The sequence below is a fragment of the Glycine max genome, chromosome 7 (assembly GCF_000004515.6).
Source record: "Glycine max cultivar Williams 82 chromosome 7, Glycine_max_v4.0, whole genome shotgun sequence".
Lineage (NCBI taxonomy): Eukaryota > Viridiplantae > Streptophyta > Magnoliopsida > Fabales > Fabaceae > Glycine > Glycine max.
The window spans coordinates 34,868,453-34,890,269 of record NC_038243.2 but is presented as its reverse complement, the minus strand read 5'-3'; the positions used below and the strand labels follow the sequence as shown (position 1 = coordinate 34,890,269).

General features: G+C 34.9%; 2 protein-coding genes across 3 annotated transcripts; both read left to right on the top strand.

The window, feature by feature from the left end:
* Positions 1-1,996: 1,996 nt before the first annotated feature.
* LOC100789403 (uncharacterized) lies at positions 1,997-8,459 on the top strand. The gene is made up of 9 exons (XM_003529206.5): positions 1,997-2,408; positions 3,176-3,367; positions 3,831-3,928; positions 5,619-5,706; positions 5,795-5,998; positions 6,514-6,770; positions 7,472-7,562; positions 7,662-7,875; positions 8,011-8,459. The coding sequence occupies exons 1-9, from the start codon at positions 2,235-2,237 to the stop codon at positions 8,220-8,222; spliced, it is 1,530 nt and encodes a 509-aa protein (XP_003529254.1). The 5' UTR covers positions 1,997-2,234; the 3' UTR covers positions 8,223-8,459.
* A 1,097-nt stretch (positions 8,460-9,556) lies between these two features.
* On the top strand, positions 9,557-21,808 carry LOC100788874 (protein DMR6-LIKE OXYGENASE 2). 2 transcript variants are annotated; one of them, XM_014778095.3, is made up of 3 exons: positions 9,557-10,111; positions 10,889-11,216; positions 20,976-21,808. In XM_014778095.3, the coding sequence occupies exons 1-3, from the start codon at positions 9,669-9,671 to the stop codon at positions 21,012-21,014; spliced, it is 810 nt and encodes a 269-aa protein (XP_014633581.1). In that variant the 5' UTR covers positions 9,557-9,668; the 3' UTR covers positions 21,015-21,808. The 2 variants fall into 2 exon arrangements, with proteins under 2 accessions (XP_014633581.1, XP_003529253.1); XM_003529205.5 differs by having other exon boundaries at positions 9,559-10,111; positions 21,001-21,775.
* Positions 21,809-21,817: the final 9 nt, after the last annotated feature.

Below are 21,817 nucleotides of genomic sequence, written 5' to 3'. Positions count from 1 at the left end.
ACTTAAACTATAATAAACAACTAATAAAACATTTTCTACTACAACAAAATACAATTATGTTACCTAAATCATTTAATATTATACCAAAATCATTATACCTAATTAAACCAATTATCCACAATTGAATATATATATATATATATATATATATATATATATATATATATATATATATATATATATATATATATTAAAACAAAAATAAAAAAATCTGTTAATAATTAACATTCCGGAAGAACTTCTTCGAAGTACTAAGCTCAATTCCGAAAGAAGTAGTTCCGGAATGTTTTCGGAACAACTTCTTCTGGAATGGCTTAGTACTTCGAAGAAGTTCTTCCGGAATGCTAAGCAATTCCGGAAAGTTCTAAGTTCTACATTCCGGAACTTAAACTTCCTCTTCTGAGTTAAGCCATTCCGAAAAGTTGAAAACTTCCGGAATTAGCTTAATTTGAAGTTCTTCCGGAATCAACATTCTCATTCCGAACTTCTTCCTCCTTAGTTAAAATTTCTTCCAGAAATAGCTTTTTACTGTTTTCTTCTCTAAAAACTATCCAGAAAACGCAAAAAAAAACATAAATGCGTACCTCCGACGAAATAGGAAGACAATGACTAACAAACTTCAAATACGGAACACCTGCTTCACGGGACCACCAAATCTTCGAATACGGAACACCTACTTCATGGGACCACCAAATCTTCAAAGCTTTTTACGGAAGGATAGCAAAGTAAGAAGACAGGAATGAAGGTGAAATGGAAGGGTGTAAACAGAAAAGGAAGCGCAGTAAATTTAAAGAAAACTACACAGGGCAAAATCGTCATTACATATGTATTAAATATTATTTTATTTTTACTTATTATTATAAAATGAAATTTATTTTTACTTGACATTGTTATAAAATTATAATTATTTTTTTATTATATATTAATTTTGTAATACAAATTAAATGTTATCATAATAAATATTTTATATTTTTATAAAATATACAAATTAATTAATTTTTATGATTTAAATTATACTAAATTGTCACACAAATTATATTTACATTTACATGCGCGTAAAAAAAATTATAAATATTAGTCATAATTATGTTCACTAATAATTTATGTATAATAATATTATTTATTTTATAACTTAATTTATTCATTAAAATTAAATAATTACAAAAATACCATTTAAAGAAAAACAATTTCCGGAAGACCCTTCTTTTTGAAGAAGAAGGTTGTCTTACGGAAGAACCTTCTTCCGGAAACATTCCGGAACATGTACTTCTGGAACGTATTCCTGAATTCTTCCGGAATCACACCATCTTCTTCTGGAAGAAGGGTCTTCCGGAAATTTTCCGGAAAAAAGTGTCTTCCAGGATGATTCCAGAAGATGATTCTTCCGGAAAGAGTGTTCGTGAAAGGGCATTTTTGCCTATTCACTATTTGCTGGATGCCCCAACAATATTGTTGGGTGCACGTAGCAACTCCCTTTATCTAATATCAAAATTCTATATCAACAAGGAGGAGGAGGCCCACCCGATAATGTGTATCCTGGATCAAATACTTTTCATTGTGATCAAAAGCCAAATTAATTAAAGCATAACAATTCAGTTTCTCTTTAAACATTATAAACTTTTTTTTTTACTTGTGATTTTTTTTTTTATGTACAACAATGATAATGAGAACCGAATGTAAATTTTAATTATGTATCTATTTTAACTTTCACAATTAGATCGACTCTAATAAAGTTTGGATTTTGACCAGGGACTTATTTAAAATCCCATTTTTTTTAAAAGAATTAAAATAACCTATTAAAACGCCAATTACCCTCTATACCCGGTAAACTTATTGGATTCATGTGGCATTTATTGGTTTCTCAACCCTATAAGTCGCCTAAATTAAATAGGGCATATTTTAAAGTTGATTAGTTTAATTTAATTTAACTTAACACGCCGAACAACAATGTGATGTTCACTTAAACACACACATAAATGTGACGCAAAAACGACGTCGACTTATTCCGTCGTTCGTATGCTTAAAACCTCGAAAAACGACGTTTGGCATAGCATCGCATTGCTTTTGCCAGCACACAGTTGCATCCTTCATCCAACTCCAAAATAAAATCGACACAAACACAACACAACAGATCGAATGTATAATGTTGCGTAAGGAACTATAAAATCTCTCATTTCTGTTCTCTTCACGCACACCAACAAAACCTCTCTCTCTCATCGGAATCTCCCAAAAGAATGGACGACAAAACGCAGCAGTCCGAGAGTAAGCAAAACGACAACGACGAGGAAGTTGCGCCAAAACGACAAGACCCTAACCCGTCGTCTGGCGGGTGGGGCTTTTCGCCGCTCTCGTTTCTCTCCGATCTTCAGAAGGCCGCCGCTGTTGCCGCCGAAGAGATCTCTCGCAATGTGGGTTTCCAAACTACACAAAAATGCGCCGTTTAACATGAAATTGGGCTTATCTGAATTATTTTTTGATTTGTGTGTTAAATGTGTTTTCCCCTTTTTATTATTGCTTTCATTGTTTTGCAATAATTTTATCATGAAATTGGGCTTATCGGATTTCCGAAATATGTTGCATTAGGTGTTTTCGGTCAATGTTTTTTTTTTAAAATGTTACTAATTTAGCGGATTGTCCAGTTCGTCAGTGTGAGATTATCTAGTTCTACAAAGCATGTAGATTTTATTGTTTTATAATTTTATTTTAATTTGTTTTTGTTGGAGATTATATAAGGGTTATGCTTGGTTGGAGTGAAAATGGATTTGTGGGAAAAAGATTAATGCTTTATTTTTCCAATAAATTCTATCTTGATTGCTTAAAATAGATAATATTGAATGAAAAAGTAGAGGCATTAGTTATTTAGTTGTGGAGGATTATTAGGAAGAATGATTGAAAGACTAGAATCTAGATAAGGGTTATGTTTGGTTGGGGTCAAAATGGGTATGTGGGAAAGAGATTGATGTTTTTTTTTTTCTTGATACATGGGAAAATATTGGTGCTTTATTTCTTCTAATAGATCATATATTAATTGCTTAAAATGGATAATATTGAATGAAAAAGTGGAGGCATTAATATCTTGAAAATTATTTTGATTTGGAGGGCTGTGAGGAAGAATCATTAGGTGGGCATCAAATTATTTGTTGTGATTGTGAATTAATGGTGTTTTGAAATGCAGGCTGCTGTAGTTGCAGAGACTGCATCAAAGAGCATTGCAGAGTTGCAAAACGAAGATGAAGATTCAGAAAAAGAGTATGAAGGAGATGAAGGATCTGCAGCTGAGAAGGAAAGTGACGATGAGGGTTCCAAACTGCGTAAATCTGCTCTGGAAAGATTGGAGAAAGCTAGTGAAGAGTCACTTCTTAGCCAGGCAAGCATAAAAGGATACTTTCCCTTGGGGGGTTGGGGTGGGTTAATTTGCAATTTAGATGTTAGATTATTAGTGAAGTTAAGCATCTAACTCTGCACATATTATGCAGATTTATTCTCATGACTTTGCTATGAATTAGCAAATATGCCGATTTTCTAGTCACCATCTCTTTTGCTCATCTTTTATTGTTTTACACTGATATTTTTTCTGCTGAGTGATTGTTGAAACCTATACTATCTAGCTTCTTGAATATGCTCCTATAGGTATTGGCTCTTATAAGTTTGGTTTTTTCTCATGATTGTCGTGAGTTGTGATTTGTTAGTGACATTGATGGTGTAATTCTGTCACACTGTTCTATCAGGGAAAAATAATAATTCTTTATTTGTGAATGCAAATTGTATTCTTTTAGGTAGACTGTACTCATCCATTAAGCACTTATACCTGATCTCCTTAATGTGTGTAGGGTTTGAAGGTTTTTGATAACTCTGTGGAGACTTTTGCTTCGGGGGCATGGAGTGCTTTAGGAAATGCATGGAGAGGGGGCACTGATTTTGTTCAGCGGTATAATTCATTGCTTTATTTATTTATTTACTTTTACACTGACCCACATGGGGGTTCTTCTGTATGTCTAGTCACTGATCATTGTTCTGATGGTGATATGTTGATATTTTGAAGGAGATAAACATCTATGCTACTTGAAAATATGTAACTAGTGTCAGTATTGTATTATGCTATTTTTTAAAAGTGAACTAAGTAATGGGCCAACATGTGCTTCACTTTAGACAAAAGGACCTGCAAACTACTACTGTAGTTAATCCTTGTATGGAGTAGTTAATAAATTGTATTTTACCATCTTTTCCTCAATAGATTCCACGTCTACTTTGTATTTATTCTTGTTCCCATCTTATATGTTTACTCATCCATCATGTTACCTCATCTACAACACTGAGCTTATGCTCTTGTTGTCTCTTTACTGCCCGACATTCAGGATTAGAGTGCTATGGATAGATGAATTTAGCATATTATTTCATGCTGTTATATGATTATGGGATAAATTGATGTCTGTGTTTTGGTTGAGGATGGAGTGTGGTATCTTGTGATTTGATGTGGATGGATTTACTCAGTGTAGTTCGGGTTATTTCACCCTGCAGTTTCCTTCAAAATTATCTTTCTAAGTCAACAACATTTTAGCATTGGTTGGTATGGGTTTTTTGTTTTTTCTATTTTTATAAAGGAGGAAATTTTATCAGAGAAGAGAGAGAAAAATATAAATGGCAGAGGATAAGATATCATCTCAGAAGTAGCTGAAAACTAAAAAGTTGTTTGGTTGTGTTAAACATTGATTAGTGTTAGTTGCACTTGATTATAGAAAGTAGAATTTGTTGGAATTGAACTATACATGTGACCTGCAGTTGTACTCTGGACATTAACCCTGTCCCTTCTCTGTCCTTATGTGCTTGTTCTTTGTACTTAATATACAATACACAATTAGAAAGGAATGGCTTCTGTAGGCAGTCTGTTCACTGGTTAAGTATTGGCTGTACTGCATATGTAAAGCAATAGGGACATACTCAAAGGAGAATTTAGAATGGTGCATCTGTTGTACCTAATATTATGCATGTACAACAGCATGGAAATCTAGGATACATGTTAAGATATATGTTGAATTAATTTTAAAAATACTTCAAATATAGTAATAGGAAAATGCTACAAGTTATTTTGGTTATTGTTGGCAGAGAAATAGTTTTCTCTGAGGAGCATAGGCTCTGGTGGTTCCTTGTAAGAGCTCCTTTCTACTTTCATTAATAATATTCGCTTATTTTCTGGTGTTCTGCCAATACTTTTTTTAGGTCATTCAGCGTTCCTCAAATTTCTGGTATAGATATATCTGTATTATAGTTGCATTAAACTACTCCTCTCTCTTTGTTTGCTTCAAATATGCTATATTTTCTTTTTTCTTTTCTTGCTGTCTTGTTTTTAATTTATAGATCTGACTACTGTTGACTGAGAAAAATGTTTCATTTTTTAATTAAAACCATGACCTTTCTATAATTTCCTGCATTTTGTTCTTGGTATTCGTTGATATTCAATGGAAGCCTTGTGCTGCCTTTAGTATTCCATCCAAGTCACTGTGCAAGGTTTAATTTTAGAATGCTTCACTAGTATCATAAAAGATGCGATTGTTTCTTATTATTCAACAAACTTTGTGTTTAAAGGCCATGAACCTGAATGATGTCCTTGTGTTCTGTAGGCTCGAGAATTCTGCAACAAATCTTTCAGGATCTCCAAAGCATGATGGGCCAGGAGCTGCAGGTGCTAATGCATCTTCTCTATTAGAGGTTTGGAAAAATTGTCATTCTTCATTTGATATTCATTATCAGTAATTACAAATATACATGCATATTTCTTCTATTCATTGTGCTACAGACAGGAAAAGCTTTTACTGCAAAGGGAATGCAAGTGCTTGAATATGTTGGTAAGGAGACAATGGACTTATTAATCAGTGAAACTGGAATTGAAGTTGAGAAAGATAAAAAAGAAGGTGAAGAAGAAAATGATGAGGATCAATTATCAGAGGAAGTGACTTTTGATCGATGCTTTTACATTTATGGAGGTCCAGAACAATTGGAGGTATTCTTATTGTCAAAAGATATATAAAAATTCTCATAATATCATTTCTGTATCTTATAGAATATTTTAGAGTATCTTAAGTGATTTTCTTGAACCAACACGTATTAATCCAAGTGACAAGAAGCTTGGTCCCCCTTAAGCAAGGTCTCTAGTTTGAGTTTCAACTCATGTGAATGAATAAAATAGGTGCTAGGAGAGATTTGCTTCCTTAAGTGAGTCCATCCAGCTCAACTTGGATTAGCTAGGGGTTCAAAGTGGCTTCTAGATACTTAGGGTCCTAAGACCAAAAAGTTCTCTTATAAGTGGTTTCCTTATTTTGTTTAGAATTAGAATTTAGAAGTCTATTATTAGTATGAATAGGGTTGTGCATTGCATTATATTCTATTATTCAAGAATTTGTTCTCTTTTTTCCTCCATCTCCACCTAAATCCCTATAAATTTAACACTTTTTTTATGCTTTAAATTGTGCTATTTTAGATTTTGGTTTGACAAATTATTTCATATGCATTACTCAGGAACTGGAGGCTTTGTCTAGTCATTATGCATTGTTATTTAACCGAAGAAAAGCAAAGCTATCAGCTGAGCAAAAGTCTGTATATGATGGGAAGCTTAAAGAGGTCCAACAAGTATTTAATTTGAGTACTGATATTGGTAGAAGCAATGCTGATTCAAACAAGGGAAAGACAATAAAGAAAGGAAATGAGGGAAGCAGTGATGAGATGAAGAATTTACACGATTCTAGTGTTGGCAAGGCTGCTGAAATGGCCGCAGGGTAATTTAACTGGCCTCATAATTATTGATGTTTTATTCAACTACCATTGCTGCCAAAAATTTGAGTTTAAAGTGGTCCATTTCTAATATGGTAAAATATTACAATTCTATGAACCAAAAGAATGGTTGCAGTTCTATCGGCAAGGATGTAAAAGTATGGGTTTAGAAAATCTACATGTAGATAATTTAGATGTTTGTATGCAGGATAAGATAGATAACATGTAATTACGGGCACATGATTAGTAAAAGCAACCAAGTTTGAAATGTTTGTTTATCACTTTACTACGAGTGTCATGAGCCAACTATCCCAAAAGCCATTAGGTGAAGAGAAGACCCATGAATGGTTTTACTTTATATCCAAAACATGCCCTCACATGCTAGAGCCCTTGGATGATAATGTGCAGCTACGCTTGGTCTATAATTCTACTTATTATTAGAATGGAGGGTGGTAGGCAAGGATCGAATCTAAACTACTTGACCGCAGAGGCTCTGATTTGTCACGTGCAAGCTATCCCAAAAGCTTAAATGATTTCATATAATATTACATTTAATTTCTTACCCCCTCTCACTTTATGATCCCCGGTCTTTCTGAGTGGTTCTGATCATTATGCAAGCTCACCATTTACATATATAGATTAAGGAAGCTCTCTTTTCACTTCACTATATTATATGCTATATGTGATGCCTTTTTACCTGTTGCAGTTTCACTAATGCCTTGGCTGGACTGGCTGCTAATGATATACATCAGAGAACTACTGCAAGATTGGAATCGCTTCATTCTGAGGGAGTTCATGTACGAGAAAATATTATAGAATCTGTTGGCAAAATTTATTCTTCTTATCACATGAGTTTGTTGTAAAAGTGAATAAATGGTGCTACTTTTTCTTTGCAGAGACTATCTGAAATGTGCTGTTTTGTGGTGTCTCAACTGCTAGTGCTTGGCAAATCCATCATTTCTCGTGCCAACAACACTGAGGATGAAGCTGATGATGATAAGGCAAACATCGAGTGGCCTGAAGACGTTTCTGCAAAAGCTAATATCATAAGAATAAATGCCCAAAAAATGATAGGATATGTGGAAGCCGTTTCCAACAGTTTTATTACAGGTTGGTTGTCTACTATTCCTCCCTTTATTATCATAACACATATTGAAGTATGTCCATTGTATTTGTATGCCACAAATTTCGATCATTCTATGCTCACTTATGTTCATCATTTGGCGCTTGGAATGTATTTATCAGGCATATCTGATGTAACTGAGGCCTATCAAGCTGCCATTAAAGCTGTTACTGCTGAGTCTCATTCAGTTGTTACCCAGAAATCAGTTCAGGAAAAAGCCACTGCCTTCTCTGAGCACCTTCGAGCTGAACAAACCACAGCGGTTTGTAAAATCCAGGACGGGATGCAATTTTTAGCTCACGTTCTCATTTCAACCTCTATGAATGCTGCTTGAACACCAATATTCCTATTTGTAAATAGTCACACAGTTTAATTAGAAAAGTGATACCACTCAACTTTGCTTAGTTTATTTCGACCGTGCAGTGATGATTGAACGTTACTCGGTCTTAGTAGTGTCTGAACTGGGGCAAATTTGTCCTGTTAAATTGATTCATGCAGCTTGTTTTATTCTTTTATTCCTCAAACTGTAGAAACTGTCACATTTTCGTCAAATCAAATATCACTTAACGTACCATATGGACTTTTCTCATTTCATAGTATGTATAACACCATAACCTTTTTCAAATCATCCACGTTATTAATTTAATGCAACCTAGAGGTTGATATTAGTACATATTGAATATACCACCACACTTAAGTCGAGCTAGTCCTTAGGTATTGATCGCTGGACTGTTCTATTCTGGCGGTTATATATATTTTCGAGGGTCAGTTTCCACATATTCATACTATTCAGTTAGTGATCATTCTAATTAATGGAAACTTACTCCACAAAATAAACATAGCATACATCAACTATTTGCGAACCAGTTGCACTCAACGCAACTGGCGTTGAAAAAAAAAAAAAAAACTGTTACCCTCACATTGCTTTAGCTTTTGTACCTTAAAATGCATGTTTTTTCCGTTGAACGTGAGTTTTAACACATAATCAAAACACTAAGACATTCATATGGTAGTGATTAGAATACATGTGATGGTGGTGATGTGAATTACAATTAAATTCATGTAGTAGTGTCAAGTTGGATTATTTTCAAATTATTTATAAGAATAAAAAATTTATTTAACTTTATTTTGTACCACATTTTAAGTTTGACTTATAAAAATCAATAAACTTATTATATATAATATTATATTAATTAAATAATAATACACCAATATTTTTATTATTTTTTATATTAAAAAGTTTAGATAAATTGAATCTCAAGATTCAAAGTGTGTTTATAGAAATATTTATAAATTACTCACCAACAAGATTTTCACTTTAATAGCAAAAATCGAATTCACATCTTGTGGTATGAGTTCATTCCTTACCAAGGTTGGTCCAATATTTCAACTATTAATTAATACATTCTGATTAATATGTTTTTCTTAACAGCTCTAATTTATATACGCTCACGAGTCTTTTTTGTACTTGGGGGCAATGCAGTAAAAATCCTTACTAAGTCATATGTTGGTCACAAGAAATTGTGAAGTTGCTGCGGTCCACTTCAAATATGTTACACATTTGTCTTTCGTGCAATTACAATTCAGGTTGGCAACCCCTAACTTTTGTCCACATTCACCCTTTAATTACAAAGTACTACAAAACATGTCCAGATTCTATGTTTTTCAGGATTAAACCAACCCGATAAGAAACAACAATAATAAGCAAAATTAAACTTGTGTTCTTCCCACAACTAAACTAAGACTATAGTTATTTGCAAGCATAAGGAAAATCATAGATATGGGAGACATTGATCCTGCTTTTATACAATCCACAGAACACCGTCCCAAAGCAAAAGTGGTGGAAGTTTGTGAGATTCCAGTGATAGACCTTTCAGAAGGTAGAAAAGAATTACTCATTTCACAAATTGGCAAGGCATGTGAGGAGTGGGGATTTTTCCAAGTAATAAATCATGGGGTACCCTTTGAGATTAGTAGAGAGGTTGAGATTGAGGCCAAGAAGTTCTTTGAGATGAGCTTAGAGGAGAAGAAGAAATTGAAAAGAGATGAATTTAATGCAATGGGTTACCATGATGGGGAGCACACCAAGAACGTGAGAGACTGGAAAGAGGTGTTTGATTACCTTGTTGAAAACACTGCAGAAGTTCCATCTTCTCATGAACCAAATGATATGGATTTGAGGATTCTCACCAACCAGTGGCCCCAAAACTCTCCTCGCTTTAGGTAATCTTAATGAGTTCAAAGTCAATTTGAGAATTGAGATTTCTTATGTTATCAATTGGTTTGTGATAGTATGAAAAAGTAAATTTAGTCTTTGTTTTTGTTTGGTAATAATCAATCAATTTATTTGCTAACTCTGAAATTGGTATAAATTTTAGATTCAGTTCTTCAGTGTTGTAAAAAAGTATATTTAGTGGCATTGGTCAATGAATTTGGTCCTCAACACATAGTAACATTAGTGTAGGGTCAAAATGATTTATTTAGCCATCAGCCCTTGACTCCCTGATGAGACCCTGAGAAATTTCTGCATGTTTCAATATTTTAGGACGGTTATAAGACTAATTCCCAGTTTGGAATTTAGCAACAAAAAACTTCTTGCCCCTCTTCAAGGAAGTGTTCAGCAAAACTCAGGTCATCCCCACTAAGGATCAATTTGATCGAAGATTACTATAGTGAGAAATTAAATGTTTTTTTGTTAAATGTAAAGGACTAAATTACTTGTTCTCGTAATGTTAAGGACCGAGTTCATTGATGGCACCAATTTCATGACAAAATTGGTGTTTACTCTAGTGTTAATCTTGCAAATGATCAAAAAGAACAAAACAATATAATTTATTTTTGACACACAATAGAGATTGTTCTACACCAGCATAACTCATATATGATCATATATATGCCAGTCTGACTTTGACAATAGTTATTTAAAATCAAGAAGAAACTTGCATATTTCAAAATTAAATTCGGAAGAGAAATATTCATGGGTTGATTATGTTTCGTTAGGGAAACATTGCAGGAGTATGCTCGAGAAGTGGAAAAGCTAGCTTACAAGTTGTTGGAGCTGATTTCACTGAGCTTGGGTTTGGATGCTGAAAAATTCCATGGCTGTTTCATGAACCAACTCAGCATGGTGAGGCTCAATTACTATCCCACATGCCCTTTCCCTGATTTGGCACTTGGTGTTGGTCGCCACAAGGACTCCAGTGCTTTAACTGTGCTTGCCCAAGATGATGTTGGAGGATTACAAGTTAAAAGAAAATCAGATGGAGAATGGATTCCAGTTAAACCCACCCCAAATGCATTTATTATCAATGTGGGGGATATAGTTCAGGTATGTTGTTATTCTTTCCCCTGAATTGTCCTTAAAGTAAAAAAAAAAAAAAATACTTAAGTAGTGTTGGAAGTATTAAAAATAGTTCTAAATAGTCTTCCAAATATATAAGAATCCTTCAAATTGGTACACTTTACTCAAATACGTCAACTTAAGGACTAAAGTGATAGATGTTCAATAATCAATACTTTAAAGACTATTTAAAATAGGTTTATTACTTTAGGGACAACTTAGGAGAGAGAATAATTGATGGGCCACAGATTACGGGCTTGGGAGACACGAGGAGTAGACCCATAAGAAGAACCAATCCTCCCAAGTATATGAAAGATTACGCCTGAAGCAAGCTACGATTTCGGTTAAGAGAATAATGTGCTGGCTCGCTAGGATTAGTTAGCACCAATTAAAGAGAATATCTTGTCTGATATTCTGTTATAGTCATTGTAGTGTTGTCTGCTATTAATTTTGTAATGTTGTCTGCTAGTAATAGTTAATTGTAGTGTTGTCCATAGTGGTGTATTTCCGTTATTCTCTGCTTGATCATTGCCATTCAATACCTAGGAACACTATATATATATGTAGCTGCAGAATGTGAAAGGAGGAAAAAAAGAATTATCAGTTTTCTTTCATCTAATTTTGGAGGCCCTTAGTCCTCGAAATCCAAGGCCCATTCTACAGGCATAACAGTTTGGTGCTTTAATTGAGCTTATGGCGGATTTCACTCGGTTTAAGTCCAATATGGACCGCATTGAAGAAGCCATTGCCAAACTCACCTCCACTCAACTTCATCTTACCGCTACCCAGAATTCCCTGTCCGTCAAGCTGGACGATCTACTTCAGAAATTCGCACAGATGGAAACAAACCCCTACTCTCCAATGTCGTCCACTGCAAACCAGCATATTGCAACACAGTCCTCAACCCTACATCGCATGAAGTTAGAGGTCCCGCGTTTTGATGGATTGGATCCTATGGGGTGGATCTTCAAGATCACTCAGTTTTTCGAGTATCATTCCACACCAGACTCTGAACGATTGATGATAACCTCCTTCTACATGGATGGCTCTGCACTTGCATGGTACCAATGGATGACACGTAACAGTCAAATCACCTCTTGGTCCGGCCTCGTTCAAGCTCACGCAATGCGGCTCCGTTAACGAGTACTTGGCCGAGTTTGAAACTCTAGCCAATCGGATTGTTGACTTACCACCCCTTTTCCTGCTCAGCTGTTTCGTTTCAGGATTAGCTCCTGAGATCTGTCGCGAAGTGCAAGCATTCTAACCTCTGACGTTGATTCAGGCAGTTTCACTCGCTCACCTCCTGGAGGAGAAGTTTTCGGACTCTTGCCGGATGTTTCGCGGTAAAACCAACACCAATGTTCCCATTGGATCTTTTCCCATTTGTCCCTTACCACCTATATCATCCCCACCCTTGCTGCCCCTCCCACCCAAGCCTTCCCCAGTACCCTTCAAACGCTTTTCCTCGAAGGAGATAGCAATCCGGTGTGAGAAAGGCCTTTGCTTCAAATGTGATGAAAAGTTTAGTCGAGGCCACAAATGTCCTTCAAAGATGTTCTTTTGACTGCCGACGAGGATGCTATTTCGGTGGGCGAATTCCTTCTTGTCGATTGGGTCCAGGAAGAAGACACAACAGAGACACAATCGCAGGCCCAAATAAGCTTGCATGCACTCTCGAGCCATATGGCCCCAAAAACCTTACGCGTATTGGGTCGTGTTGCCAATCAGCAGGTGTTAACATTAATTGATGGAGGTAGCATCCACAATTTCATCCAAGAGCTACTGGCCACAACCTTGGGCCTTCCAACGCAGCCCACTCCACCGTTGTGGGTCTTGGTTGGCAACGAACACGAAATCTAATGTCACCTTCTCTATATGAAGGTCCTTGTCTGTGTTCAAGGGCAAGAATTCATGGTGGATCTTCATGTTCTTCGATTATGCGACGAAGATCATGTATTGTGAGTTTAGTGGTTGAAATCGCTAGGACCTTTCGTCATAGACTATAACAACCTAACAATGAAGTTCATGCACATCGACATAGCTTGAAGGCAGGGAGACACGAGGAGTAGGCCCATAAGAAGAACCAATTCTCCCAAGTATATGAAAGATTACGTCTGAAGGAAGCTATGAATTTCGTTAAGAGAATAATGTGCTGGCTCGGTAGGATTGGTTAGCACCAATTAAAGAGAATATCTTGTCTGATATTTTGTTATGGCCATTGTAGTGTTGTCTGCTAGTAATTCTGTAGTGTTGTCTGCTAGTAATAGCTAATTGTAGTGTTGTCTGTAGTGGTGTATTTCCGTTATTCTCTGCTTGATCCTTGTCATTTAGTACCTAGGAACACTATATGTATGTAGTTGTTGTAAAACCTTAAGGGGTTTCCTAGATTATCAATTACATGATCTTGAAACCTATGATTCTCACAAACAATAGATAAACAAATAATGCGTACCTTTCTCCATAGGAAGACTTCTCTCCGGTGTACTTTGATTTCCTTGGAAGAGGAGAGAAATAAGATTTCACTTCCTTAGACCTTTCTTTATGCCTCTCTCTACGTTCGTGATGGCTATGGGTGAGAGAAAACACTTTTCTGTCAGGAAGGGGACCTTATTTCACGTTAGTGGGTGTTAACCCCCTTTTATAACCACTACTCTCATCAAGTAGTAGTTAACCCTAGAAACTTCTCCTATTAAGCCCAATTACAATTTAGCTCTTAATTATTAATTATTTATTTATTAGTCCCTACATAAGTCACATGTCTCTCACATGAGACATTAATTCTAACATTCTCTCACTTGGCTCATGTGATATTAATAAACATTATGAACTAAATAAATAAATAGATTAACTAACATAATGCACATTAAAAAATGACTAAATTGTTTTATACATTGGATACATCATAATTTCATGATTAAGAATAACAACCAATTCGAGTCATGGCGGTTGTACATCACCTAATCGAGATAGTCCTTTCCATGTACTACAAATTAGTCTTCTCCTTAATATGATCATTAGTTAGGAGTACATAATTGGTTCAACATAATATCTTTATTCAAGACAAACCTGTTAACTTTACTCTAACACAAACATGCATGTAAATATAAAGAATAGGTAATCAGAAACATATCATAAATGAGCTCAGAGTGTCAGCAAAAATACATAAGGTAAATTACACTTAATGATCATCAATAACAATAATGCCCATATTTTCAACATGTTCTATAAATGTCTTAGGTGGTAATCCCTTTATCAAAGGATCAGTTATCATAAGGTTTGTGCTAATATGTTCTATTGACACTCTTTGTTTCTGAACTTCTTCTTTCACGACAAAGTACTTCAATTCCATATGCTTAGCACCCTTAGAGTACTTGTCGTTCTTAGAAAAAAAAATACTGCTGCGGAGTTATCACAATACATTTTCAGCGGCCTAGCAATACTGTCAATAATTCCAAGCCCTGAAATAAAGTTTCACAGCCAATAGCCTGAATTGTAGCCTCAAAACATGTTACAAATTCAACTTCCATGGCGGATGCAACAACAACTAATTGTTTTGCACTCTTCCACGATATTGCTCCTCTGGCTAAGAGAAATACAAAGCCAAGAGTGGATTTTCTTGTATCCACACATCCAGCAAAGTCTGAGTCTGAATATCCAATCACCTCAAGGTGATCAAACCTCCTATATGTAAGCATGTGATCTTTTGTTCCCTCTAAGTATCTCAGAACTTTCTTTGCAGCTTTCCAATGTTCCATTCCTGGATTACTTTGATATCTTCCTAACATTTCAGTTGCAAAGCTTATGTCTGGTCGAGTACATATTTGAGCAAACATAATACTCCCAACAACTGATGCATACGAAATTGCTTCCATTTGCTTCTGTTCTTGATCATTTTTAGGATATTGTGCGAGACTAAATTTGTCTCCTTTCTGAATTGGAATGGGAGATGTTGAGCACTTTTCCATCCTAAATCTCTCTAGTATTTTATTGATATATGCTTTCTGAGACAAGCCTAACAATCCTTGTGATCTATTTCAGAATATTTCTATCCCTATCACATAGCTTGCCTCACCCATATCCTTCATTTCAAAGTTACTAGAAAGAAACTTCTTAGTCTCATGAAGAAGACCAAGATCATTAGTTGCAAGCAATACATCATCAACATACAGGATTAGAAACATAACCTTACTCCCACTGACCTTCAGATATATACACCGATCAACAATATTTTCCTTAAATCCAAAGGAAACAATGGTATCATTAAATTTCAAATACCATAGGTGGGAAGCTTGCTTAAGACCATATATTGATTTCTTTAATTTGCACACCCTATGTTCCTTTCCTTCAACTGAGAACCCCATTGGTTGGTCCATATAAACATTCTCCTTTCGTGAGACAGGTGAAAACGTCTCTTTATAATCAATGCCATCTTGAGTAAATCCCTTAGCAACAAGTCTAGCCTTGTAACGTTCAAGGTTGTCATGAGAGTCACGTTTAGTCTTGAAGACCCACTTATAACCAACTCTCTTACAATCCTTTGGTAATTCTACAAGGTCCCAAACACCATTATGTTCCATGGAATTTATCTCTTCTTTCATGACATTTAACCACTTCTCAAAATTATCACAACTTACAGCTTGTGAAAACGAAACTGGATCATTATCATTAGTGCTTAAGTTTGTTTCTGTTTCATGTAGGTATACCACATAGTCATTCGAAATAGCTAGTCTCCTTTCTCTTTGAGACCTCCTGAATGCTACTTCTTGCGGTTCGTCCACAATGAGTTCATTGTGTATCATGGGCTCATTATTGTGTTGTGCTTCTTCATTATTGTTTGTAACAATAACTGAAGGAGCAATCACCTTACTGCTAGAGGCACAAGCTAAAGGGACTTGCACTCTAACTTCTTTAATTTTCACTTCTCGTGGAACTGTACTTCCACTGATTTCACCATTTTCAATGAACATTGCATTTCCAATTTCGACAATTCTCATACTATGATTAGGACAATAAAACATATTACCCTTTGACTTTTCTGGATAATCAATGAAATATCCACTGATTGTTCTTGCATCCAATTTTCTTTCTGGCGGATTATAAATCCTTATTTCTGCCTGGCAACCCCAAACATGCAGATGCCTTATACTATGTGTCTTATTTGTCCATAGTTCAAAAGGTGTATTTGGAACTGCCTTACTAGGAACCCTATTCAACAAATACATGGTAGTTTTCAAAGTATATATCCACAAAGATACGGGTAAAGTTGAATTGATTAACATACTCCTAACCATATCCATTAAAGTTCTGTTATGCCTTTCTGATACACCATTTTGTTGTGGTGTACCAGGCATTGTGTATTGCACACAAATGCCTCGTTTCTAAAGAAGCTTAGCAAATGGACTTGAGTAATGCCCAGTTTCATCATATTTTCCGTAATACTCACCACCTCTATCAGATCTAATAATTTTCACCTTTCTATCTAATTGTCTTTCTACTTCATTCAAGTAAATTTCCAAGGCATTCACTGCCTGAGATTTCTCATGCAATAAGTAGACATAACCATAACGTGAATAATCATCAATAAAGGTGATAAAGTATCTTTCCCTTCTAAAAGAACTAACATCAAAAGGTCCACAAATATTAGTATGCACAATTTCAAGAAGTTGAGTGCTCCTTGTAGCTCCTTTCTTTGCATGTTTTGTTTGTTTTCCCTTGATATAATCCACACAAATATTTAGATCCATAAAATCTAGATCAGGAAGAATTTCATTCTTTATTAATTTTTCCATCCTTTCTCTAGAAATGTGACCTAAATGTTTATGCCACAAGAAAGCAGATCGTTCATTCACTAAACTACGTTTAGTGCCAACATTATGATGCATAGTTAAAACAATTTCAGCATACAAACCATCTAATTTCAATTTATATAAACCATCACAAAGAACACCAGTACCAATGAAATGATTATGCTTAAATAAACCGAAACATCCATTACCAAAATTAAAAGAGTATCCAGTAACATAAAGTTTAGATAATGAAACTAAATTCCTAGATAAACTAGGTACATAAAGAGTTTCCAGTAAATCTAAATGATTTCCAGTGTCGAGTTTTAAATGATAAGTTCTGATCGCTTCCACTGGAGCTTTCACTTTATTTCCCATGAAGACAAACTTATCATTTGGGCTTATGGTCTAGATTGTAAGGAATCCCTGTATAGTGTTAGAAACATGAGTTGTACATCCAGGATCAATCTACCATGTATTATAGGGAACTTCAATTAAGTTTGATTCAAAATATACAAGAGCATTAAGCTCACCTTTCTTTTTGAACCAAGACTTACGCTTTGGGCAATCCTTCTCGAAGTGTCCAGATTTTCCACAAAAATGACAATTATTGCTCTTTGATGTTTTTTTTCTGGATTTGCACAGGACCGTCATTGATCTTTAATGGCCCTTTGCCTTTATCATGCTTCTTCACAAATCTTTTTTCAGCTCCTTGATTCCCTCGGTGGCTTACATAATGGACTGAGTGACTTCCTTGATTCTTAAGCCTCATTTCTTCCTGAACTAACATACTGTGCAATTTATGCACATTCCATTTATCTTTCATGGTATTATAGCTCATTTGGAACATGCCATATTTAGACGGTAATGAGTTTAGAATAAACTGAACAAAAAAGTTCACATTCACAGTCATTCCCAAGGTCTTAAGTCTTGCTGCAATGTTTGTCATCTCAATGGCATGTTCATGCATAGTACGCGAACCATCAAACTTCATGATGGTTAGTGTACTCATTAATGTCCCAGTAAGAGACTTATCAGCTGTTTGAGAGCGCTTTCCCACTAATCCCATAAACTCTTTAGCAGTATCGTTCTTAGGGAGAACTTTCTTAATATTGTCTGCAATAGTCATTCTCATGAACATTAGGCTGTGTCTGTTAGATCTTTTCCAAGCTTTATAATGGGCTTTCTCTGCATTGCTACTAGCATCAGTAATAGTAGCAGGCTTTTCTTCCAATATAGCAAGATCATGATCCAAAACACCGAGATGAAATTTGACTTGCTCATTCCAGTCAGAGAAGTTAAGCCCATTAAAAATTGGTACAGATGATACATGAGAATTCAATGAGTTGGGAACAGACACTGCATAATAAAACTTCACATAAGCATTTTGGTACATAAAACACAAGTCGTACATATAATTTACTCAGATAACAATCAATGTATATTGATGTTCTCCTTTGGGTGATACACCAACACACAACATACAAACATGATGATGCTAATAAAATTCTTAACATTATTTGACAATTAAATATGCACCAATTAGTAGTATCTATTTCATTTGGGTATATAAATAAAACTAATGATACACACAAATCGCCTACAATTATATTCATTTAATATAAGAACAACTAATCAACCTTTGGGCGATCCATAAATGCCTTATAACAATGAATTTCAATTACCCATAAACCAATAATCATATAATTTAGCATCCATTATTCTATGAGTAATTGAAATAATCATTAATTTGGAATTAAATAACCTTATAAATTTGGCCACTTTGGTGACTAACAAATTCAAGATACATTTAATTCCAATCAAATATATATGGCCTGCACATACTTATTGCTATTAACAATTCATAGCCATTCTATTAATTTCATTCTAGGCCATAAAATAATATTCACATTTATTTGTGTTTTGCATTCAAACACGTTCAAAGAAATATGCAGCATATAGATATACTTACTGTTACCAATAATTTCAAAGCATTCACGTTAATTTAATTCTAAGACATAAGCTTTCAGTCCTTTAATGACATTCAATAATAATTTTTGAAAAAAAAAACAACTGGGACTGAAAATAGCAAAATTGGGTTGCAAATAGCAATTTCAAAATTCCTTCACCCCTATCAACAACGTACGTGCAGGGCTGCGGATGTTTTCTCCGTTAGAAACAGAAGGGTGTTGCTAGGTGCACCTAGCATTATTGCTGGTGCACCCAACACTTAACATGAAATGACAAAAATACCCCTATGTATTTTTAAAAATATTTTTGTGCACCCAGCTCATTCAGGTTGATCCGCATATGCAATGAGTTGATCCGCATAGGTATTAGTTGATCCGCAATTGATATAGATGATCCGCAAGCTTCTTACGATCAAGTTGATCCGCAAGTAGATTTTTAAGACTTACGGATCAAGTTGATCCATAAGTCTTTTACGGATCAAGTTGATCTACAAGTTGATTTTTAAGACTTACGGATCAACTTGATCCGTAAGTCTTTTACAAATCAACTTGATCCGTAAGCTTCTTACAGATCAAGTTGATCCGCTAGTTGATTTTTAAGACTTATGGATGCACCAGCAATAATGCTGGGTGCACCTAGCAACACTCGAAACAGAAATAGCGTTAATGACTTTCTTTCTCCATTCAATATATGTATCAACTTGATCCGTAAAAGACTTACGAATCAACTTGATCTGTAAAAGTCTTACGAATCAACTTGATCTGTAAGTCTTAAAAATCAACTTGCGGATCAACTTGATCCGTAGAGGGAGAAAGAAGGCAAGGATAATTTTGCCATTTTTAAAGAATGTTGGGTGCACCAGCAATAATGCTGGGTGCACCTAGCAACACTCGAAACAGAAATAGCGTTAATGACTTTCTTTCTCCATTCAATATATGTTAAAGGAAAAGTCTTTCTCTAGACATTATCATCAAATTAAATTACATAGTACAAAACGATAAATATGAAATATTTTCCCAAATTTAATATATACAATTCAAAGTACTACAAACATAATAAGTTTTTCTTAATTGAACGCAATCATAATAATATAATTTTACGCATTCATACCCTCTTCAATATAAGATTTCATACTAGCAGCGGAAAGTAAAAATAAAATCCCTAAATTTCATAATTAGGGTTCATGCATAATTGGGAGAAATTAAATCATTCTTGAAGAATCATAAATTTCATAACAGATGCTCTGATATCATATGTAAAACCTTAAGGGGTTTCCTAGATTATCAATTACAGGAAAATAACAGGATTTTGAAATTTATGATTCTCACAAACAATAAATAAACAGATAATGTGTACCTTTCTTCATAGGAAGACTTCTCTCTCCGGTGTACTTTGATTTCCTTAGAAGAAGAGAGAAATAAGATTTCACTTCCTTAGACCTTTCTTTTTGTCTCTCTCTACGTTTGTGATGACTATAAGGGAGAGAAAACACTTTTCTGTCAGAAAGGGGATCTTATTTCACATTAGTGGGTGTTAATCCCCTTTTATAACCACTACTCCCATCAAGTAGTTAACCCTAAGAACTTCTCCTATTAAGTCTAATTACAATTTAACCCTTAATTTTTATTTATTTATTTATTAGTCCCTACATAAGTCACATGTCTCTCACATGAGACATTAATTTTAACAGTTGTAAAATGTGAAAGGAGGAAAAAAAGAATTATCAGCTTTCTTTCATCTAATTATAGAGGCCCTTTGTCCTCGAAATCCAAGGCCATTCTGCAGGCATAACAATAATACTTTGAGGACAAATTGGTGTTAAAATGTAAAAAATCATTCGTTTTTGTTTTTCATAAAAATATTCTATGTAATGTTATTTAAAATTAGTCCTTCGTAGGCTGATGCGAACAATTGTTATATAATATGCTTTAGCTTTAGTCATCAATTGAGGAGACAATATAGTTGGTTGAATTGGTTTAATATAAATGTTTAGGACAATGTTGGGGGTACTTTTGCAGGTTTGGAGCAATGACAAGTATGAGAGCGTGGAGCACAGGGTGGTGGTGAATACAGAGAGGGAAAGGTTTTCAATTCCATTCTTCTTTTCCCCAGCTCACTATGTTATAGTAAAGCCTGCCGAGGAGCTGGTAAATGAGCAAAATCCTGCAAGATATAGAGAGTACAACTATGGCAAGTTCTTTGCCAACAGAAACCGGAGTGATTTCAAGAAGCGTGATGTGGAGAATATCCAAATTTATCACTTCAGGATCTTGGATTAGCCATTTGGGTTGGCATTCTCAATATCAATATCTGAGCATAACTAGTTCTGCTAGTTCCATTATTTCAAAACCAAACAAAATTGCGTTGGTTCGATTCTGTCAGTAAATAATAAAACATTAAGTCTAGTTCTAGTATGTTTTGAAACCCAAGCTGAATAGGATCATTAACAGATCTCTGATTGAGATGTGTTGTTCTTTAAATTTTTCTTATATATATTAAGAGTTCAAGACATGGACTAGTGTAAGTTGTAGTGAGTATCTGGTAATACCTTAGAAATCCAGGTTCAGCGTAAAACCACGGTGAAATCAATATAAAAGCAACTATTTGTTGCTCCAGGAAGCCACATTGAGTGCAAATCAAGTGTTACCAAACACACCATATATTTAATGACAAAAAAGAAGACATTTTATCCATTTTCTACCCTTAATTTGCTATCCTGTTCCAAGTGGGAAAATTGTAGGAACTCTGTTAATCTCTTATTCATATACATACACAGGGTAAAATTCTCCTAACAAAGCTGTACTTACAAATGAAAGCATAGGTATTAGTTTGACT

Excerpts from the sequence above, each read along its gene's own strand:
- LOC100789403 (XM_003529206.5), top strand. The coding sequence starts at position 2,235 with ATGGACGACAAAACGCAGCAGTCCGAGAGTAAGCAAAACGACAACGAC. Across the intron at positions 3,929-5,618 it reads GGCACTGATTTTGTTCAGCG|GCTCGAGAATTCTGCAACAA; the intron begins GTATAATTCATT and ends TGTGTTCTGTAG. Across the intron at positions 5,999-6,513 it reads GAGGTCCAGAACAATTGGAG|GAACTGGAGGCTTTGTCTAG; the intron begins GTATTCTTATTG and ends TGCATTACTCAG.
- LOC100788874 (XM_003529205.5), top strand. The coding sequence starts at position 9,669 with ATGGGAGACATTGATCCTGCTTTTATACAATCCACAGAACACCGTCCC. Across the intron at positions 10,112-10,888 it reads CAAAACTCTCCTCGCTTTAG|GGAAACATTGCAGGAGTATG; the intron begins GTAATCTTAATG and ends ATGTTTCGTTAG. Across the intron at positions 11,217-21,000 it reads ATGTGGGGGATATAGTTCAG|GTTTGGAGCAATGACAAGTA; the intron begins GTATGTTGTTAT and ends GTACTTTTGCAG.